Source organism: Neodiprion fabricii, chromosome 1, assembly GCF_021155785.1.
Source record: "Neodiprion fabricii isolate iyNeoFabr1 chromosome 1, iyNeoFabr1.1, whole genome shotgun sequence".
NCBI classification, from domain to species: Eukaryota; Metazoa; Arthropoda; class Insecta; order Hymenoptera; family Diprionidae; genus Neodiprion; species Neodiprion fabricii.
The window spans coordinates 6,852,259-6,873,519 of NC_060239.1; the positions used below are offsets into that span (position 1 = coordinate 6,852,259).

General features: G+C 38.0%; 2 protein-coding genes across 5 annotated transcripts in view; one reads left to right on the top strand and one right to left on the bottom strand.

The window, feature by feature from the left end:
* The window catches only part of LOC124183860, a 48,256-nt gene extending 34,473 nt beyond the window's left edge, over positions 1-13,783 (top strand). For all 4 annotated transcript variants that reach the window (XM_046572961.1, XM_046572969.1, XM_046572978.1 and 1 more), the window contains 3 exons: positions 7,053-7,317; positions 8,346-8,666; positions 10,578-13,783. In XM_046572961.1, coding sequence (XP_046428917.1) covers positions 7,053-7,317; positions 8,346-8,666; positions 10,578-11,555 — 1,564 coding nt within the window. In that variant the 3' untranslated portion in view covers positions 11,556-13,783. The remainder of the gene's footprint in view (positions 1-7,052; positions 7,318-8,345; positions 8,667-10,577) is intronic.
* A 3,242-nt stretch (positions 13,784-17,025) lies between these two features.
* On the bottom strand, positions 17,026-20,627 carry LOC124183875 (peptidyl-prolyl cis-trans isomerase-like). The gene is made up of 3 exons (XM_046573002.1): positions 20,286-20,627; positions 19,056-19,409; positions 17,026-18,761 (listed from the first exon to the last, which is right to left on the bottom strand). The coding sequence occupies exons 1-3, from the start codon at positions 20,484-20,486 to the stop codon at positions 18,690-18,692; spliced, it is 627 nt and encodes a 208-aa protein (XP_046428958.1). The 5' UTR covers positions 20,487-20,627; the 3' UTR covers positions 17,026-18,689.
* Between the last annotated feature and the right edge of the window lie 634 nt (positions 20,628-21,261).

Consider the following 21,261-nt stretch of genomic DNA (forward strand, 5'->3'; position numbering starts at 1 on the left):
CAGCCAACGGAGCTTAGCACGCAAATCTCCAATAATCGATGGCCATACGCAGTAATGCATACAAGAGCTGTATCGTCATTATTATGGAATATAGAATACAGGTATACCTATAACGGGGTGCGGGCAAACACATGCAGCATCGGCAAACTCTGACTCTGTGCGTGTACCTGACTATACTGTAACACCTACATCGACAGAGGCGGACTTTGGCAAAGCTTATTGCCAGATGGCTTATTGCTCCTGCAGCTTTCTGGCCGTGCTATTCAGAGCTAACTAGCGAAAAATGTTACCGACGCACCGGAGTGGAAGAATATCGAGTTATACGGTCAAAAATTTATTAAACTCGTACCGGGAGATAAATTTTCTTGAAACTTAGTTCCCCAAAGTTTTCGACATCACTGATTTCAAATCTGAGGTCAACTTTTGAAAATTGGCGTAGCTCGCCAATCGGCTTCTACCTAGTACAAAAATCGAGTTTAAGGTCGCATTTTCGTTGTTTTCCAAAGTTTTTTTTTTTTTTTTTGGTTGAAAAAGATGAATTATCAGTTCGTTCGAATGTTCGAAGGCAGATTCAACGTTTCCGATCACTAAGACCACTGTATACCAAATTCTGAGACCGAAATCCCTGTTGTTAGAATTTTTGGTAATCATATTCGATCCGGCATTTTTAATTTTCCAAGTTTGACCTCAGATTCGAAACCAGTGATCTGGAAAACTTTCGGAAACCAAGGTTGAAAAAAATTCATCGCTCGGTTCAAGTATAATAAATTTTTTTACCGCAAAACCCGATTTTCTTCCACTGCGAGAAGTTGATCATGATCGGCTCGCGCTGAATTTCTACATGAAGAAAGTGTGTACGTATGGACGAAAATTATACCAAGCTGTCGATATTCTTATTACAGAATTCATTTCTCCTTAAAATTCCGGTGCAAGATGCGTGAATCCATTTTCCAAAACTACTGAAACTTCGAATGTATTATAAAAGGAAATTTCCGTCAATGGCCTGCCTTTCGCCAGTTAAAAGTGCGATGCTTCAAGCCTGTAATTTTCCCCTATATTAGATCCTCCTCCGAACGAACTTCGCTAAATGTCCTGGCGTAATCGTTAACTCTCTTGTTTCGCACGGCTAATCAAGTCCACGGTCCAATCATCATTTGCGATCGGTCCGGAAATAATTGGCGCTGCTTAATCACGAATATATTAGCCTGGTCGGCAGGAGCCAATAGGGAACCTTATCGATCATCATCGGCCCCCTTTATGGCCAAGGCACACCGGCTGGCTTGGCAATATTTAGATCGGGGAGAACATGAAACCGTTTCTTCGCGGAGAATACGATCACGCGTCTCATAATACAATCTGCAGAATCGATCGTCGCCGGTGATTAAAAAGCAGTAAAATAGCACGTTTGTTGGAATCAGTTGAAGACTTAGCTTCTGTTAGCTAAAATATCACAATATTGGGACTTTCGTTTGTTTTGCGATACTTGTATCATCAAGTTTTACTCGTACAGTTTGAAAATCTAGATCGAATGCGTAGATCAAGCGCGACTTTGGATGACATTACTGGGAATATAAAGTGACGTTCCTTTTCTTCCAGCAGCTCATAATCAACAGTTCAGTTAACTTCATGATTGAGCGACGGCGGTAGGTTGATAATCGTTAAAAGAATAATGCCAAGAACTTATTTTTCATCGAGGCGAGAGGGAGGCAGGGAGATAAATTCTTGATAGGGATTGAAAATTCTAGTCTCTTGTTAGAGTAATTGCTCGATATCTGAAAACGGAAATTCGCTAGACGCGTACGGTACGATATTATGCACTTGCACGGTTTGCCCTTGCGAAGGATAACTAACGAATCCTATTATGCGTTCTCGAAAGTCTTGTCGCATTCCAGAGGAAACATACCAACCATATTTGAACTAGAAACTGGACTGTTCCACTTTGGGAAACCGTCATCCCTGGATCGGATTATCGTTGTAATGTATCTCGCTGTGGGAAATAATTGCGGTCAAGGGGTATGGTTGAAACTCCGAATTTTAAAAGCTCCGAAAGCGCCAAATTCCGAATTTTTTGCCGGTGAAACTTGAAGTGAAGATATTAAACTTTCGTTCAGAGAACTTTGCTTTATCGTAACTTGAATTTTCGGAATCTTGCATATCGGAACTTTGAGCCGGCGGGTTTCCGACCATTCGGAACTTTGTAGTTTCTTCAAAGTTTGATTTCTCTACTTAAGGTGTCTCTATCAAATAATTCGGAATTAGGCGCTTTCGGAACTTTTCAAATTCGGAACTTTAACCTCGCCCCGTTGTCAAACAGTGAATTTTCTTGGCTCGTAACCAACCCAAGCTTATTGAACGCTGAGCATTCCGACTAACAATAAGGCACAGTTTCACGACGTTATCAATGCACTCTCCGTATGTTGGAGAGACGTTGCTAATATTAGACCGATGTAGGTATGGCAACCATCGATTCAAACACCCGGAAGATGTGCACAAGTGTAACGCTTCCAGGGTTGTCAACAACTATTATTATACCTCTCTTAAATGCCATTGCAGGGAATTGCTGTGGTAAAAATAAGTTGCGGTGATATTTCTGAAGAGCTGTATGTAATATTCGTAGCATGAATATCAAGTAAAATGTTTCGACTATATAATTGGAAAACGGAGAACAAGAGGGCGGGATACCCGATTTTTCAGCAACAAAAGGACACTCACCTTGATTTTAAATTGCATGATTGATAAGCACCAGACCGGCACCAAATTATTCGTGTCTGGGGGCTTCGGAGAGAGTCGATGGTAATAATTGGTTGAAAGTGTAACGAAGTATTTGCCTACGCGAGGTCTGTGAAGAAGAATGAATACCAAGCCCGCGCGATTTTTCAAGTCGATTTCACGTGGAAGACCCGATAATCGATACCCAATTAAAAGTTGCCGAAGTAACTTCGGGGAATTAATACGTGCTGGCATAAAGCTACAGTCTCTTAAATTTGCTATCGAAACTTTTTAACCCGCGTTCAAAAGGGTACAAGGTAGGTATACATACACGTATACAAAACGAATGGAGGCAAGTTTTGGGGTGGTAAAAATTTACATCCACAGCTGTAGGTGTATGATTTGAAACTCTGACATAACGTTTCAATAAAGCTTCGGTATGCCGGGTCACGTACTAGCGCCTCTTGAAAGATGAAACATCAATATTAATTAGTTGACTCCGTCTACGTACAGGAAACGCTGCGAATATGGTCGCTGAACTATTTACCCGAGGGTCGAAAAAAGGGGATTGAAAAAAAATGGACACAGTTCTAAATTATAGATCAATACAAATGTGTTTTATAATAATATCTGTAGTAAAAGCATTTGTTGACAAAAGATTGATCGATTCGGTTACAGACAACAGTAACATAATTGGCACATATTGACGAATGTATCTTATAGCAGTGAGTGTAGAAAGTATATTCACAAATTCACAAAAAATTGGTCGCCGATGAGAGCTGAGCGTTGAACATGAATTTTCCGGTCATGATTGGCGTATTTATTCAAAAGTTGACAGTTGCCAGTAATTTATGGCATTCCCGTCTTTCCCACTCTTTGATGACCATTTCATATCGCACCATACGGTCATTGTTTTCTGGATCACTCACGCAGCTTGATCAATGCGCAATAATATTGGGGCTCTTTGTTACTCTACGGTATTCTCGCGACTCGGTATATGTGTTTGCATTCTAAATTCATTCTAGGTATTTGAGTGCATCGAGACTTGCTGGGAAGCTGGAATTACTCGGGGGGATACGAATGGAAAAATATTGGGCTCATCTGGTCTCACACAGATCGTTTTTAATCTAATATACGTATAATTTGATCATTCATTTGGCGTGACCGAGGGAGCATTATAATAATCAGATTTATATAATTCACTAAGCGTGAAATGAAATTGCATTCGACTGAATCAATTGTTTGATCCGATTCAATAATTTCACCAACGCAATGTTCGGAAGTTTGAACAAATTTAGACCTGACCTTACCGATCGTTTGGATTATTTTTTTTTTCTTTTTCTTCTCTCATTTTTATTTATACGTACAAAATTGAATCCGTTACGCAAAAGCATTGAACACATTATAAGGTTGCTGAAAAAAAAACCTCGTGTGCCAGAGACGAAACTCTTTTTTCACATTTACGGTGAAAAATCTGAACAATATTTATATATTGATCGTGTCCTTTCGGGTAAAATAAGTTTAACCTACGCGGTCATTTATTATTTAACCATTTCAGTGAAATCATTTCGGATATTTTTATTCGATTTTTAACACTATTGTCGCAACGTTACGAATGAATCATGATAACAAACTGTGCGAAAATATGGAAAATTAAAAACAGTTGTCTTCCTTGGATCCGATCTAGGAAATTTTCTATTTCACCCAATTCGAAAGATCATAAATATTTAATTTTTTTCTTATCCGTGGATTGTTGGTTCCGATTCTCGAAAGTAATTAGCAGGGCACGTAAACCGGTTTCGAATTTCAAGGGAGACCATTGAAATAAATTACAGCACAGCTGAGCAATAAAAATTTAGATTCAGTATTCTTTGAATTATACAGTACGAACGTTAAACAAGACTGACCTTTGATGTTGAGCGTTTGCAAGTTGATTATGCCTCCGGGGTGTTTGGTTTGCTTGTTTGGTGAGTTTTCAACCGATAATAACCTTTTTTCTTTTCAAAACCTCGCTCCAGTTCCCTTTCTCGTTTACTCGCTCGCTTGCTTTCATTACACGCTTATTTTACTCGTTACTTGTAGGTATTCGCACCTCGAACCGCGAAATTTTATTTTGAGGTTTAAAAAAATTCTATTGTACATCGACCGCATTGTTCGCGTTCTTTTTCACACGCGACAAGAATTGCATCTGCGAGTGATACGTGAAAAATAATACATAACAATTCAAACGCCAACGCCAAATTATTATACCAGGTATAATAATTATCACTACAATTATACATTTCGTACCTGAAAGTATGGAAATTTATTTGCAAAACTGATAAATTACAACTACGGAATCTGAATGTATAAATTTCATTTAAATTCACAAACAAATTAACGCAACTGATAATAACAATGTTAGCAATAACAGCTGGAGTGCTATTTCATTTCTCTCCAATTACTTATCATAAGAATTCTCATGCATATAAAATCTACTACTTGAAATATAACCGAGGGTTCTTCGTAGTCTAGCAGTAGAACCGTAAAAAAACGTCAAAGCTTGTAAGCTTATCGATTGCAACCAAGAAGCTGGTCTGGAATTTATTCCCTATCGTAGAACGTGGATGCCTGATGTCAAATAACGATTTATATTCCGATCGTTTGGTTTCACTTCTTCTTCGCTTTCTTGTATACCTACGTATAACATGTTTATCGTGCATATCCGCATGGAAAAATATACAAGCGCAAAAAAAAAAACCTTTTTGAATTTTTAGCCCTCAAGTATACGTTAACTATACTGCAAAAATGAAACAATTATACTTTTGTTCCTTTACAATTTTGATATATAATATATAATTATTTTATGAAAATTGATTGATTTCATAAGTATTGAAGAATTGTCTTTTAATGATATTGAGGAAATAAGTAAAGATGAAAGCTTCTTTAAATCTGAATTATTAATTCTTCATGCTAATATTAAAAACATTAAAAAAATAAATAAATAAAACTGCTATCAAACTGGAAGCACCGAGTAGTGCCTTTCAGAAAAAAACTGTTATAATAATATGCGCGGAAGCATGGCAACCGATAAGATGCATATTATAAATGTATGCGGATATGCTATATATGATAATAATAGTAAGATAAATGTAGGAACATGTGTAGATCACATCTTCTACAAAGGGAATTTAAAAGTTTCTGCCGGGAAACTTGTGGACCCAATTACTGATCATTACCCAACAGGGCTCAATCTTAGCGCTGTTTCAAAAGATAATTATGGCATTAACAAAAAAAGTTTATTGAGTTGTGTGCAATTGAAGATTACGATGAATTGTGTCTCTTACAGGATATAGAAGATAAGTTACCGTGAAAAATTGCCATTTACGAACATAATTATTTCGCATACTTGGGCAGCAGCCAAGAATCCGACAATATTGTAAATCTTTGACTGTTGTTAAAATTCTCGGCCGTAGTTACACGATCATCTTCGAGTGTTGTTATTTTGCTGACTCCTAAAACGCCTAATGTAGAAAATCTCTCTGTGTAATGTCGGGAAAGTGCGCGACGTAGGAATACTCAGCCAACGATAAAAGCAGCAAGTATAGAAGCTTTTTTGCCGTACTTGAGCCGGGAGCTTAAAATGTCGCTGACAGACGTTTGAGAGGCGAAAACTGTTTTACGGCAAGATAAAGGAAAGAAGATGAAGAAAAAAGTGATAAAAAAAAAAAGATACACACAGCCAAGATTCGAGTCTTGTAAAACGTTTCTCTCCCATAGCCTCCGGCTTAAACGAAATTCAGTCGGATCCTTGGAAAAGAGGATCAAGTCGAGTAAAAATTGATACTAAAGACGTATAATATTAGGCTGCCTGAAAAAAGTAATTTGACCCACAGAATGCGGATTTGTTGACTGGGGGTAAAAAATTATAAGTGCGGTTAATACAAGGACGAAAATACCGAATTTTCAAGGATGTGAAAATTTTATCCGTAGAATTATTAAAATTCAGAAAGACCAAGTAAGGAATATTGGAAATACAGAAAGGTGAAAGCATAAGGCGGCAAAATTTAGAATCTGTAAAAGATTTTCTTATTAACGAGACGAATCCCGACGATTCTATATTTTTGGATTCCATGTTCTGACCCTTTTATTTTTTTATTCCTACATACTTCGGCTCACCACGTTTTTGAAATCTATGAATTGAGTTTCAGCTTCTCAAAAAATTCAATATTTTGACCCCCGTATTTTTTGACCTTTCTATATTTTCATCCCCACTCGGATTTCCATGTCACGATGATTCCGACGCGCAGTTTCTCTGCTCCAAAAACGATTATGTAGCGAATCGGGATGTCATTATGTTGCAGAAATTCGCTTGCGGAGATGAGGAGACAATCGTATTCGTCCAGCATGAGCATCGGGAGTTCGAGCGGCGCCGGCGAGCCTCTGATCGTCGTCGAGGAGAGCCTCCTGGGGGAAGAGGAGGCTGAACGGCGAAGAACCGAATCTCCGCCCCGCTGTGTGGACCCGGATTCTCCCTCTCTCAACCCTTATCTTCTCTCGCCCTGGCGAGAGACGCGGAAACATTCCCTTCCCACGCCCCAGTGCACTTCGGGTATCACCGCGTCGCAGGTGAGCTCGGACATCCGGGTTTCAGGCGACAAGACGCGGAGCGAAGACTCCGGATGGAAATGATCTCACAATCCGAAATAAGGACGGGCGAAGAATTTTCAAAGTAGCCAATAATGGGGTCTCAAAGATTTTTGAGGGAATCAAACTCGCTTTATGACAATTAGAAATCGGAGAACAAGGCGCAGGAATTATAAGTACAGTAATGTGTGTATTTTTTATTTCTCAACCATCATCATCGTTTTGCTGATAACTAGTCAGTTTTCCAATCACAATCTTGAATGTGACCGAATACACCATTGGCCCAATTGGCTTGAGCTGGAAAGAAGTCGTCTGTATTCGTCCAAAAATTAGTTAAATCGTATTTTCATCCTAATTTTTTGTTTTATACATTAATTTTACGAGGGAACTCCAGGCTTGTTTTACATTTTCACGCTGAAAATTTATCGACAATATGAAACGAGCAGCTGTTGCAAATGGTTCACTGAACCTGCAGCGATGAAAAATATTCAAATCAGGTTCAGCATCGGAAGAAAAAGCATTTTTTTTCACTTTTACCGAGACACAAGGTTTTTCAAAAATCAAATTATATCTTGATAAGAAAATTTGAGAAAATAAAATACCTTGATCGTTTGAGCCATCTTTATTTGAAAATTTCATCACTCACGAAATACGGTTGCTTTCGTAATAAAGTCGGTTAAGATAAAAATTCAATTTAACCACGCTAGAAAATGTGTCCCTAGTATAAAATGAACTTACCAAAATTCGTGAAACTTGATCGCGTCAACTTATCCTTTTTGAAATAAATAGTGATCGATTTTTCTTCCTCTATCAATTTTGGCATCACATTCGGCGAAGTCGCGTCACCTCCTTAAAACCTCTCTTCGCTCCTCCGTTCTATAATCGTTTCGACTTGAATATGGAACAATGTTCCTCCATTCGGCTTCCTCCATTCAACGGACAATAGAGAAGGATAAGATTTTTCCTCGACCCTCGGCCCTTGGTCACGCAATTTCGCATCCTTTGCACAGGTCCGGCGGCTCAGCGAACGCGGAGAAGGTTCCGGACCGACGCCCCGGGAAGCGGCCTTCCTGGCGACGCTGTCTCAGGCCCCGACACCACAGCCGGGGGGCCGTCGACACTCGGTCGTGACGATATCGAGGGTGCCGCCGACTCTTTTCGGCCGGAACCGGCGCGAGTCCATCGCGGCATTTCCCATGGGAGCCCCGAGGATCCTTCCGAGCAGACGGGACTCGTCTTCGAGCATCGGTCTGCCACCCAGCAACAGCGGAAGCACGCACAATCTCCAGTTGGACATCATGGACGACATCGCGGAGATAAAGGCGAAGAAAGTGAGTCGAGGGCTGTGATGAGGAAAATTTATCTCGTGGCGTGAAGGAAATTCGGAGCGCGAGGGGGGGATTTGAAACGATCGTTCGTAAATTGGGGCGGGGTTGAAATTCTGAATTGGAAAAGTTGCGAAAGCGCCAGATTCCAAATTTTTTTCTGGTGAAACTTAAAGTAAAGAAATCAAACTTTGACGACACATCAAGGTTTCGAGTGGGCGGAAACCCGATGCTCAAACTTCGGAAAGTGCGAAAATGGCAAAATTTTAGACTCTGAAATATCGAAATTCTAAATGATCGAAGATTTTCAGTTCTGTGAATTTCTGGCTTGGTGAAATTTAACCAGTTTGATCTTTCTTTGTTTTTCATTTTCGATATTTTTATGTTCGGAATCCTGGTAATTCTGATTTTCGGTTTTTATGATTTTTCACAACCACTCGTTGAGTAAACTACGCTGTGTGAGTATATTTTAATCTTCAGACTATCGTAACTACTTTTCGGAACTTTGCTCAATCGTAACTTGAATTTTCGGAATCTTGCATACCGGATCTTTGAGCCGTCTGATATCCGATGATTCGGAACTTTGTTGTTTCGTAAAAGTTTTATTTCTTCGCTTCAAGTTTCGCCACCAAATAAATCTGAATTAGGCGCTTTCGAAACTTTTAAAATTCAGAACTCCAACCCCGCTCCTATAAATTGCGTTCGCCTCATTTCACGACGATTTTCGATCACTTCCGTTGTTCTTCCGTTCATGTCAATGATGCAATTTACGCCCCGCTTCCGCTATTCTCTTCTCGGGTGATTTTTTTACTGGCTATTCGTGCGGAATGATCGATTCAACAGATTCGACAGCGTGCGCGGTTAACTCAATTTTCTTTGCTCTGGAAAAATAGTTCAGTTCCATACTGATGCATACCGACTTGTCACAATCGTCTGATAATTTGCAGGTAATTCGAATTTTCCATTTTTCCTGATCGAGTGTTTCACTTGGTCGTTAACTGTGTAATAACTGTTGGATCGAATATTTATTCTTGATTTTTTCCAGTTCCTAATTCAAGTGCCCCTCATCGTGAACAATTGAAGACCGAAATCGTATCAAATTTTGATTAACTTCAGTAGATTATTTGACCCCTTCTCTTACCATTTTCTAGAATTTAGACTTGGAATAGGTCAAGAAATCGTAAAACATTGAAACTTGACAATCCACCAGTCACAAAGAATTGACAGGATAGTTCAGTATTTTTTGATACAACGATGAAAAATTGCTAGACCAGAGTAGAGAGAATCTCAGTCTTTCGAAGGTAATAAATATACGTACACCTATTTTTTTTTAATCTCTAAGGTTGATGTAGCGCTAAATTTTACTTCGAAAAATTTCGTAAGTTGAAACTCCTCAGAATCTAAATTAAGAAAATAGTAATAGACCGTTGGAGAAAGCTGTGTGAAATTTTGAATCCAAGAGTTTTTTGTTCCAGAAGAATTTCCTCCTCTAGGCCCACTTGAGGAAGTTGATTGGTCAAAAATCTATACTTCTTATTAATTTTTGCATCATATTCGCGAAGCGCGAATTTTTTTTGACAAAAAAAAAATCAGCAACTACTGTAATTACAAACAGAAGTATAAAAATATCGGTGCTTCATTTCAATTTGCTTCAAACATTTAGAAATCGTTCTACGATGTCTGATTTTGGGCAGAAAATCATATTCTTCAATTCCAGTAATTCCCATATTTTTATATTTTTAAAAAGATCTCCGCAGCTTCCGAGTATAATATTTTTACAAATACTCAGTGTATAACTATTTCCTAGTATGAGACTCGTGAAAAATAACCATTCCAATTAGCTCCCTACAAGAATTCGATGAAAATTCTCTTTCAACCCCCATCTCTGAATTTTCTCCAACCGTTTCCCCGGCGCAGGTGCGCATGAAGATGTGGAAAACGCCGTCCCACGAACGAGTCTGCGAGGTTCAGCCACTGGAAGGAAACGTCGCGGCACAAAGATACACGCAGCAGCAGCAACAGCGGAGATATTCGGACTTCTCGATCGCTGGAGCGCTGCCCCCGGCGACGGGTTCGATCCGTCGTCGAGCCTCGGAGATGCCGAAGCTGCCGTCTGGGGCGGCGGGGGTGGCGGGAGCCTCGACGCCGGTGTCGGGGGTGTCGGGGGCGGCGGGAATCGTCTGCTCCAACACGGACCTGATCTCGATTCTGAGCTCGCTGACGTCCTCGGCGACGGAGATAAACCGCTGCGGCCTGGACCAGGATGCTGGCTCGAAGCCGGACCCGGGCGCGAAGAGCGCTGATCATCAGCAGCGGCGGGGACGGCTGGTCGACTTCCGGTCGAACAGCTTCGACGTCTCGATCCTCCACGGGACCGGAAACAAGCCTCAGGGTGCGACGTCGCCCCGGAACCCGTCGGCGCCGTCGAGCTGGTTCGTAAAGCGGCACCAGCCGATGTCGAAGAAGCAAAAGGGCGAGGAGGCCGCACCGACCGCCGTAACCTTCCGCGACGAACGATCGACCGTCGTAAAGATCTTCGACCCCCTCGCGAAACCGGCGAAACTATCGCCGACGCCGGAAGTCGCCGCGAATCCAACCCCCGAATCTACCAGGCACAAGGTCGTCTGGGACGACAAGAGCGGAACCAAGGTCGACGCCCAGGTACTCGGGAGCGCGATAGAGGACTTCCTCACCGCTCAACGGGGGCCCGATCCGAGCCCCGAAACACCGACTTCCGGCCCCTCGAAATCGGCCGGGGTTTCGCCCAGCAAACCGAGGTCCAGTCCCAGCAAGGTCGCCACTTGGTTCTCAGGCGCCAATTCCAAGGAGGAGGAACAGACCGAGAACTGCGAACCTTCCCTCTGCTCTACCCTCAAGGACCTCTTCGTTAAGTAGATCGCTCGTTGATCCACCTCGTACCTGGCGATTAATAATTTCTTATCGCTCGGGTTTTTATGTCCTAGTTTGAAGCAAGGTGCAGTTTGAAAGAGGACTTACGTGTACTCGGGAGAGAGAATTTATTTGCCGATCGAATGATCTCGCATCGTTTTACGATCTGATCGCAACTCATCGACGGCTGTTGATCCTTTGGGACTTTTTTTTTATTCCGTTACCTTGCGGACTGTGCGCTATACCGGTAGCTTAAACATTGGTGGAAAACAAATTCGAACTACGAACTACGTGGAATTTAGTCGATGCGATGGTTAAAGTCACGTCGAGTCTTTCGGCTTTTGAAGAAATTGACGGTTTCGATGAGATGTAAAATTCGACGGGAATTAACGAACGTAATATTTGAGGAATCATCTGCGTAAACCTGCTTGTTAAAAGAAAAACGCAGTCAACGGATATGTAATTATAATTTGAAAAAATTTATTTTAATTGATTGAAATTATTTTTATTCGCCAGGTTTAAGAATAATGCCGCGGTGGAAGAGCCGGTTTTTGATTTGATTCGCGCGCCTGTTCGTCGTGAGATAATTTAAGGAAGTAGGAAAAATTGTTCTGGATAATTTAAAATGAGGTAGCATCTGAAGTAAAGCGATTAAGGTCAACAGGTCGTTAATAAAATAATTGCATTTAACGAGAGCTACTCTTCTCTGAGGAAAATGTAACAGCTCTGCCTTTACGACGTTATTTTTGCTCCAGCACTGAATGGGAAAAGAAATTCGAAGAATAAAGGAAACAAAAAATTAACTAGAATATGATGCGTAAGTATAATTTAATACCTACGGATAATGATAATCAATATTTTTGGTCCTGTGCTACTCGAAGAGTAAGTGAAAAATATAGGTAAATGAATTAAAAATGGAAAACAATCAATCATGATGTGAATTTCAAAACGTCATCTATTTAAACAGAATTCGCACAGGATGCAATGCAGTAAGAAAAAATATAATTTTCGTCGTATAAATCGGATATCTATAAATCGTATAAATTCGATGTTTATACAAATAATCAGTAACAATATATTAACGCACGGAATAACGTGCATAAATAAATAACTATATGGTGAAAGGTACAAGCGTATATGTAATTTCCTTTGCTGGTCAAAGGATGTAGTGAATATATACATACACGTACCGTTATACGTGTATGTATATTCTATATACCTACCGCACGATAGGTAGGATTGTAAATATGAGGATGATATTATGGATGTGTAACAGTTCTTGAATGTTTCAACCAACTTCGTATAATGTTATACCTCACCCAATATTGTATATCATAACGTAAACTCATGTGACTTAAATAACCGGTAATTTTACATGGCAGATACATGTATAGGTATTAATACGATGCACTGGAAGCAGGCCAATTGTAAGTGTGCGCGGATTCCGAGACGATAAGATAGTAGAAAATACACGATATCGAACAGAGAGAACGAGGATAAATCAAATTTCATTTCACTCGCCGTGTCCGACACTGAATCGTATCGGATGAAATCGATAAAATATCGTCCAATGAAATAAAAACCTTTGATCGATTTCCCATTCACTGGCAATTCCACACACGATAATGCGAAAATATTTCTAGCGCGTGATTTAATTGAAATTTGGTGCATCGCATATTTACACGTAGACACGTTTAGTACCGGAAGTAAAGCAAGGACCATTCCTAACAGTAGATTATACATGATAAATTTATAGATACAACATATATAGACAATCGTATTACGAGGATTTAAAACGTGTCATTTTATGTACCCATACTATAAATGTACATTACAAATTGTGGGTGAGTATTGTACGATCAATCATTAGTACCTATTTAAATATATAGATACGCGTATTACTATCGGTATATCGACTATTCATGTGTCTTAACTTCTTGTTTTGGAATACGTGTATAATATTTGAAATTGGCTAACACATCTTTGTGTATGTTCATATTTAGCGATAATTTGTATAGATTTATATACACATAAATATGAGATAAATATGATATATCATTGAATTAACGCAATTAATATTATATACATATATATATTTATATATTTATATAGCACCAAGTGACCAAACTGATAGGAGTTACAGATGCGGTCGAGCTGAGTAAATTAACCTGAAGAACGTGTTACCTCCGAAGTCGCATTCGCCAGATACGACCGGCTAAAAAAAAATCCTACCAAGCGCCTTAACCGGTCGTATTTCGCTAGTATGACTTTAGAGACTACATGTTCTTCGGGATAATTTACTCAGCTCGACCGCATCTATAACACCTATCAGTTTGGTCACTTGATGCTGGGTCACCCTGTACCACATATACTATATATGTATATATATATGTATAATATACGAAACGCATATGATAATAGTCCTACCATCATACAAGAATGTAAATAGAATTATCAAATTACGTATAACCTACCTTAAATGTTCCTCGTTAATTATATGTGTATTTAATTATTCACTTCGGATAAAAATTATTCTTACTGTTATTATTGTTACTTATATTATTATTATTATCATTGTGTACCTAAGAATATAAATTATGTGTATATAATACGTAATACATATAAATCGTAATCGGATTTACGAAATGTAAACGCAGTAAACAATATTGCAATAATATATGTACCTATAATTAATCAAACTAACGTGTCGCACCCTGATATTTTAATGAAAAGGTACATACACACATACATGGATACGTAACGATCACTTTCGACATACTTTTGTCTTTTGTGAATTTTATCTTTTTTACCGTTTCTGCTTTCCGCAAAGCTTAAGAACGAATTTCAATATCTTATAATGCATGGGAGACCCGTAGTGCACGTATATTTTTCATTAAAAACCGAATTAATGGGTGGACCTGAAAATTCGTTAGAACTACCCATGTACAAAAGACAATAACTATTTGTAAAGTCGCATTTTAATGACACATTGTTTTCTTCTCAAGTGAATTTTTGAACAGTTCAAGAAAAGGGAGGATGAAAAATCAAAAGGATTTACCTATAATTGTAATACTTTAGGCAGTAATAATTGCGTTTTGATGGATTATCGCAAGTGATAAGAAAAATTTTCTTCAAAATTCTTGTTACAATTATTATTCGTATTGATGTACGAATAGAATCAAATTGTGACTCCGAGATTATCGAATCTTGAGGTTTATAATAATATGACGGTATATCGCCCTAATTATTGTGTAAAAAATTAATCACTATCATTTAATCTTTAGGTGAATACAATTACATACGTACCTATACACGTGCAATGATTGCGAGACAGGTAATATTGTTAAATTTTAGTCACGTAGCTAGCTGCGCGCAAGATCAAGGATCAAGGACTTGAGGATCATGTATGGGGTGAATGAATCATTAATTAGACAAATCAGTTGTAAGTATTAAAAAAAAAACAGAAAAGAAAGAAGAACAGAAAATTCGTATTACGTACCTATAATGAATGATTAACTCGTGAACTTGAATATAATAATACAACCATCACCTTTGTTATCGTTAGTTAAAATATCAGGCGTACCGTATAAACTTAATTGTAAAATAAATGTGCTGTGGAAACTGTAAACATATTGTTACATGTAGTATATCGAAGTGTTTCAAGTACAGAATGATAATTTGAACTAAACGAAAGTGAAAACGGAAATACGGTAATTTGAACACGTGGGTTGTTTACGATGTTTTCTTAATTTTCATTTCGTTTTGTCAACTGCGACAACTCGACGCCCAATCGACTTTATACCAGCTTTTCTCAAAGATTAGCGCGGCGCCGTTTGGCATATTTTCTAATATCAGGATATCTCCTAGAGTAGGCCGGTTACGCAATTTACAAAGAGACTGAACAAAAGTTGAAAAGCCGCAATCAGGTATAAATCAAAACGCCGACGTGTATCAATCCTACTTAAATATCAGATATTCTGGTGTGTACACACGAAAAAAGAATACATTACAGAATCAAGTCGTTTTATTATGTTTGCCTGATTTACCTACACTACAGCCGATTTAATCCAAAGTTTGTCTAGTGTAAATTAGATTTACTTGAAATGAAAAATTTATTCGAACCGACGCCGTTTGTGGTTCGATTTAACATATTTTCACATATTTTTCGACGAACTGAATAACTTGTCCTATTGTTGTAAGGACCATTCAAATGATACGAATCTATGGAATTAAATTTATTATTCCAGCCAACCTAACGTTTACGATTAAATTTGCTAATATTTCGGGATTTAGATAAAAGAATTTGACTACACCAAAATATACGAATAGTAATTAATCAAATCAAATTAAAAGTGCGTTGGTTTTTAGAAAAATGTCACAAATTCGAATAAACTTTTTTCAAAATTAGAAAATCATATTACGAATTACTGCTACTCAAAAAATTGAGTACCTACAAACCCCATGGAAAGTGTTTGAAAATTTCTGCCCCTTTTGTCACAATCAGTTTACACCTAACTTTCAGCACTTTCTCAAGTGTTCTGAGGAAATTTTACTAATCAAATAATTAATTTCAATGATATGAAATTTTTTGCAAATTTTTTTTTTTTTGCAAAGTTATTGATAACGTTGAAATTTCTACTGAGTTTCAGGTTATTTTTAATCAGACAGTTAAATATCTGCCGATATTTTATTACGTTTCTTCAACTTTCCTGAATTTAATGAGTAATTTTTCAAGAATAATTCCGTGGTAAAATTTTTAATAGAGATTAGAATAAAATTAGCAAACTTTGATGAAATTTGAGGGTATACTTACAACACTTTTTAGCCTGGAATTTATATGTTTTGTATATTATTCTTTATACAGTGGCAAATAATTACTTTGTCGTGGGAAAATATAAACTCAATCACGTCGCAATGAATGGAAGGAGGTGCCTAATGAATAAATGGGATAAAGTTTGCGTTTCAAGTGAATATTAACAGCCGGGTGGTGAATAAGAATCACAGGAAACCGATATCTGCGTTGTAAATGAGAATAAAAATAAATACAAAGATAATAATATACTTACGAAATAATACTACGGTCTATTTATGGGGTAAAAATGTCATCATTATCTCGAAAGCAAATATTGTCTATCTTTCAGTCTGAGTATAAGCGCTATATGTATAGAAATTCTACAAATGAAAATTATACCAAATGTTGCTATAAAATCTAAATAAATCTTGAATGTTTAAATTTGTCTTTATTTCGCAGCCTAAAATCTTTCGTTTGATAAGACTATGAGGCTTATGTGACTGTTTTGAAATAATTTTGCAAACACAGTCTGTGGATTTCGTGTCATCAGATTGTGATACTGCGTAGTTAGTCATTTACGCATTTCAAAACAAAAAATTTCATCTTACCCTTATACAATCCAATTTCTTTACAGTAATTCGGATTTCAAGGTTTTCTTTTTTTTTTAATAAAATCGATACAACGTAATTACGATTTGCGATTTATTCACGTATTACATATGCGTGTTATTTCCAACAGAGTTTTTCATTAACGTGCTACCTACTAAGATTACAAGTTTAGACGATAAATTGGAGCAGTGAAAAATCGCTGGATTAAAACACCTTTCGAAAGTGTACAAATCGATTAATTCTCGCATGTATTTCGTGCCCTTCTGTTAACCAGACAGGAGTATGCAATTGTGTATTTATAAACGTTCTACGATCAATCCGATCAACCTTACTAAAAACAATCAAAGGTCGGAATTAAAGATCGTTGTTGAATACTCGAAATTGATGGCAAGGAATTTCATGGCTAACTGATATACAGTTAAGTAATTTAAAAATAATGTGTCAAGTTAAAGTGATAACATTTATTACGCATGGTAGAAAGTAATGAAAAAAATTATTATTACAAGTAGTATAAGGAAGACGATGAAAACGACAGCCCAGGAAATAAAAAAACAACTCTGCTTTGTTCGTTTTTTTTTTTTTTTTTTTTTTTCAGTTTGGTTTTGTGGAAACAATTTTACCTGGTAGAAACCGGAATTGTTGGATCAATTCAATAACACTCTTCGATATCATAAGTTATGGAGTGAAGGTATAAGTATGTAAATGTATACTACATAAAATTGAGCGGCGTTGAAAAACAACCGCGAAATTAGAAACTGTTGTTGTACATAGTTAGCCACAACCAATCAAGTTTTATTCTCGATTTATATATATTTGAACAATTTAACCTTACCTACAGCAAGGTACAAGGTAAACACACACATATAATATATCTATGTTTGAATTAAGCTAACAAGCTTTTGAAGAGTGTATCTACATTGGACCCAATAAATCAAGTATAAAAATTACAATCAATTAAAAGTAAAGTGATTCATAGGATCAGCTTATACGAGGCAGGCGTAGTAACATCAGATTTAATTCTTTCTAAATTATTTAAATATCTACGAGGTTTAATCGAGCAAAAGAAAAACTTCACATCGGTGTTAAGCTCTCTTTCGTGTGCGCTTGGGATAACGGAAAGACATTATTTCTTTGGAGATTTGGCGTCGTTATTATAACTATTGGTTTTAAAAGAGAAAAAAAAGAACTTTTTTTATTAGTCGAAAGCTCGCTATTTTTATCAAATGATAACTTTTGCTTTTCATTACCAAGGTGTTCACAATTATCCTATAGCCATAATTAAAGCTATACAAATATTTCAGCATTGAGAAAAGATGTTCGGATACATGCAGGAGATAAGTAAAACTCTCAATTTTGCGTGATTGCGAAGACTTCAAGTTTTACACGCTATTCCTAAGACCACTGAAATCTAATTTGCTGGACACCCGGATAATGAGATCAAATTTATCCAGTGTGCGACACCCGCGGTGTTACGGGGAATTTACTAGAATGGTGTACAGAGCCACTGGTATATTTTATTGCCATGTTCTCTTCGATTCTCTTTGATCCTCGGGTACACACAGGATAAAATGATGACAAGGCAGTGAGCAGAGTCGCGTTAGACCTGTATGGCGTATTGGTTCTAGTATATCTAGTTGATACGTTTGCCTCGCATTGAATAACGTGGATAGAGATGATGATAGTTTTATGCAACTGGTTAATTAAAATGCAAACAGTCATTCAAGTATCCCAGCCTAGTATCTACAGCTCTCCGCTATCAACGATGGTAATCTTCTTGGTAGTCTTGCCGCTCTGAGTACCCATGGATTCCAGCTGAAAATAAAAGCAAATGAAACACGGTTAGCTACATTTCTTGCTCAGCATTCTGAGGGCAAACTTCAAGCTGAGTTTCTATAAATAGAAAATAGTTCGCAAGTCGTGAAGTGAGTATCTCTTTCACAGCACTTCAAATGTTTTTCAATTCCAACAAGTTTCAGTCAATTGAAAATCTAATTAGAATACCACTTCTGCTTAAAATTCCCTAACTTTCAGCAAGATTACTGGTTCTTTGAACAAGCCAGTTTCACCCTAGTTTGGACTAGGACGACAAATGAGTAAAATATTCACCTTCTTAACGATGTCCATTCCTTCAACAACTTTACCAAAGACAACGTGCTTGTTATCAAGCCAGCTGGTCTTAGCAGTTGTGATGAAGAACTGGCTGCCGTTGGTGTTGGGCCCTGCGTTAGCCATGGAAAGAGTGCCAGGCTCAAGATGCTTCAGGGTAAAGTTTTCGTCCTCGAATTTATTGCCATAGATTGACTTTCCTCCAGTACCATTGTGGTTGGTGAAGTCACCACCCTGGCACATGAAGTTGGGGATCACTCTGTGGAAACTGCTACCCTTGTAGCCATAGCCCTTCTCGCCTGTGCACAGTGCACGGAAATTTTCTACCGTCTTAGGAACGACATCGCTTCTCAGCTGAAATTGGTGGGGGAAAAAAAATTGAAGTTAAGTAACGAGGAAGTGGAATAATTGGATAGAATAATTTGTATCGGTAGAAATACGTGGGTGTAAGAGCAGAAAAAGAACATATCCATGTCGAAAAATTTACAGGAACAAATCGAGTCCGCGAGTTTTTGGAATAAAAAAATTGATACCTTTTTGTAATAAGGTGTTTGTTATGAAGTATATCAATGCGATATCTTGATAATAAGAAAGTGCAAAGATAATAATGTTGATATAAAACAGCTGTCTTGGTACGGCAAGCGGAGGCGTATACATAATATATAGTAATGAATGAATCATAAGCTGACGTACGATATACCGTACATAACAGTAAAAAATGGTGAGATACATCATTATAACAATTCATTAAGCGTTAAATTGAACTGACAATTTAATCCGGATTAAAGAACATTATCGTTATAACGCAACGCGTTGATAAAATATGCGGTGAAATAATCATATCCGCGATGGGTATAGGATGCCAAAGTACAATCACGATCCCAAAGTGAATGGAAAATTTTGGAGAATCATGCGGTAACGCCGAAGGTCGGCATGGCCGGATATGGCAGAGCAGAGGAAGAGAATCGTTGCACGTGTGAAAACGCGAACAATGGGAACAAATATCGGGCAATATTGGAAATATTTTGTCGAAGGATTGACGAAGAATAGAAATGCAAAGATTCGTCGCCGATTCGTAGTGAAATACCGATTCCAAAGTTGATAGATTAATAGTGGCCGGCAGAGTATCCAAGATGGTGACCGGTGTTAAAACGGAACCGTGTTAATGGCGGGGTCAATGAGTCGGCGTTATTAAGCGGTTATTTTATAAAATAGTGGATAAATATTTACCTCCATAACGATGCGACCGACGGACTTGCCGTCGGCGGCCATATCGAAGAAAACTCGTGGTAATCCCATTTTCGTTACTTTCGAAGAAAAGTTTCTTAGAGACTCTGAGAACGACGGACTGCTGCAGGCGGCAACTCCCAAGCGGCTGAAGGTCGAATCAATTGACAGTCGTCCTACCCGGCAGATCGATGCTAACGCCATTTTAACCAAGCCGGAAATTAATTATGAACAATGAGAATACAACAATTACGCGATACCACGAAATACTACGAGGCTGTAAACTCCCTGCTGATAATTTACGGAGACGTTATTACGTAAGAAAGCGTTACTTTTAGATCAAATATTAGTTGATTATTGAGTGCGGCACCATGCTGAAGCACGCCGACCAATCGGAGCGCTTGTATCACCCTAGAAACAAAACTATTCCTGAGGAATGCGTCGCTAAGCCTCGTCCGCGCCACAAAAATCGAACTATACCCACAGACGCTCGTTGATCGTTATAAACTGCGTTTACGTATTAAAAATCCATGAGATATTCCGTTAACTAACGGTTACTCTTATACAGACATGCTTAAGGATTTTAATACCAAAATCCAATAGAAATGTACTGGATTTAGCTATTTGATGTCGCTAAAATATATCCACCAGACTTCAGAAATTTTTAACCATTCAAATTTCGCTCGTTAAATTAACCGGCAGTTCAGATCAACATAATGTTAGAATTTCGATAAAACCGAGGTAAACGCTGTATTTTCTCATTTAAATATCTTTGTGATCGCAATTTAAAATCAGGTGGATGGAAATTACTTGGTATTAGAATTTATACAATTCAAACAATGACTGCGATTAGGGTTGTAGATTTACCATTCCTATACTCTAATGAGTCAATATAACTACCAACGTTGAAAGCCGAAGTGATCAATCAATGAATTTTATACATTTCAGCGAATCAATATTATTTAAATTTAGATATTTT

Bases quoted from the DNA above. Each gene is read 5' to 3' on its own strand.
- LOC124183875 (XM_046573002.1), bottom strand. From the start codon at position 20,486: ATGGCGTTAGCATCGATCTGCCGGGTAGGACGACTGTCAATTGATTCG. The intron at 19,410-20,285 runs GTAAATATTTAT...CACCAATTTCAG, and splicing joins TCGGTCGCATCGTTATGGAG to CTGAGAAGCGATGTCGTTCC. The intron at 18,762-19,055 runs GTGAATATTTTA...TTTTATTTTCAG, and splicing joins GAATGGACATCGTTAAGAAG to CTGGAATCCATGGGTACTCA.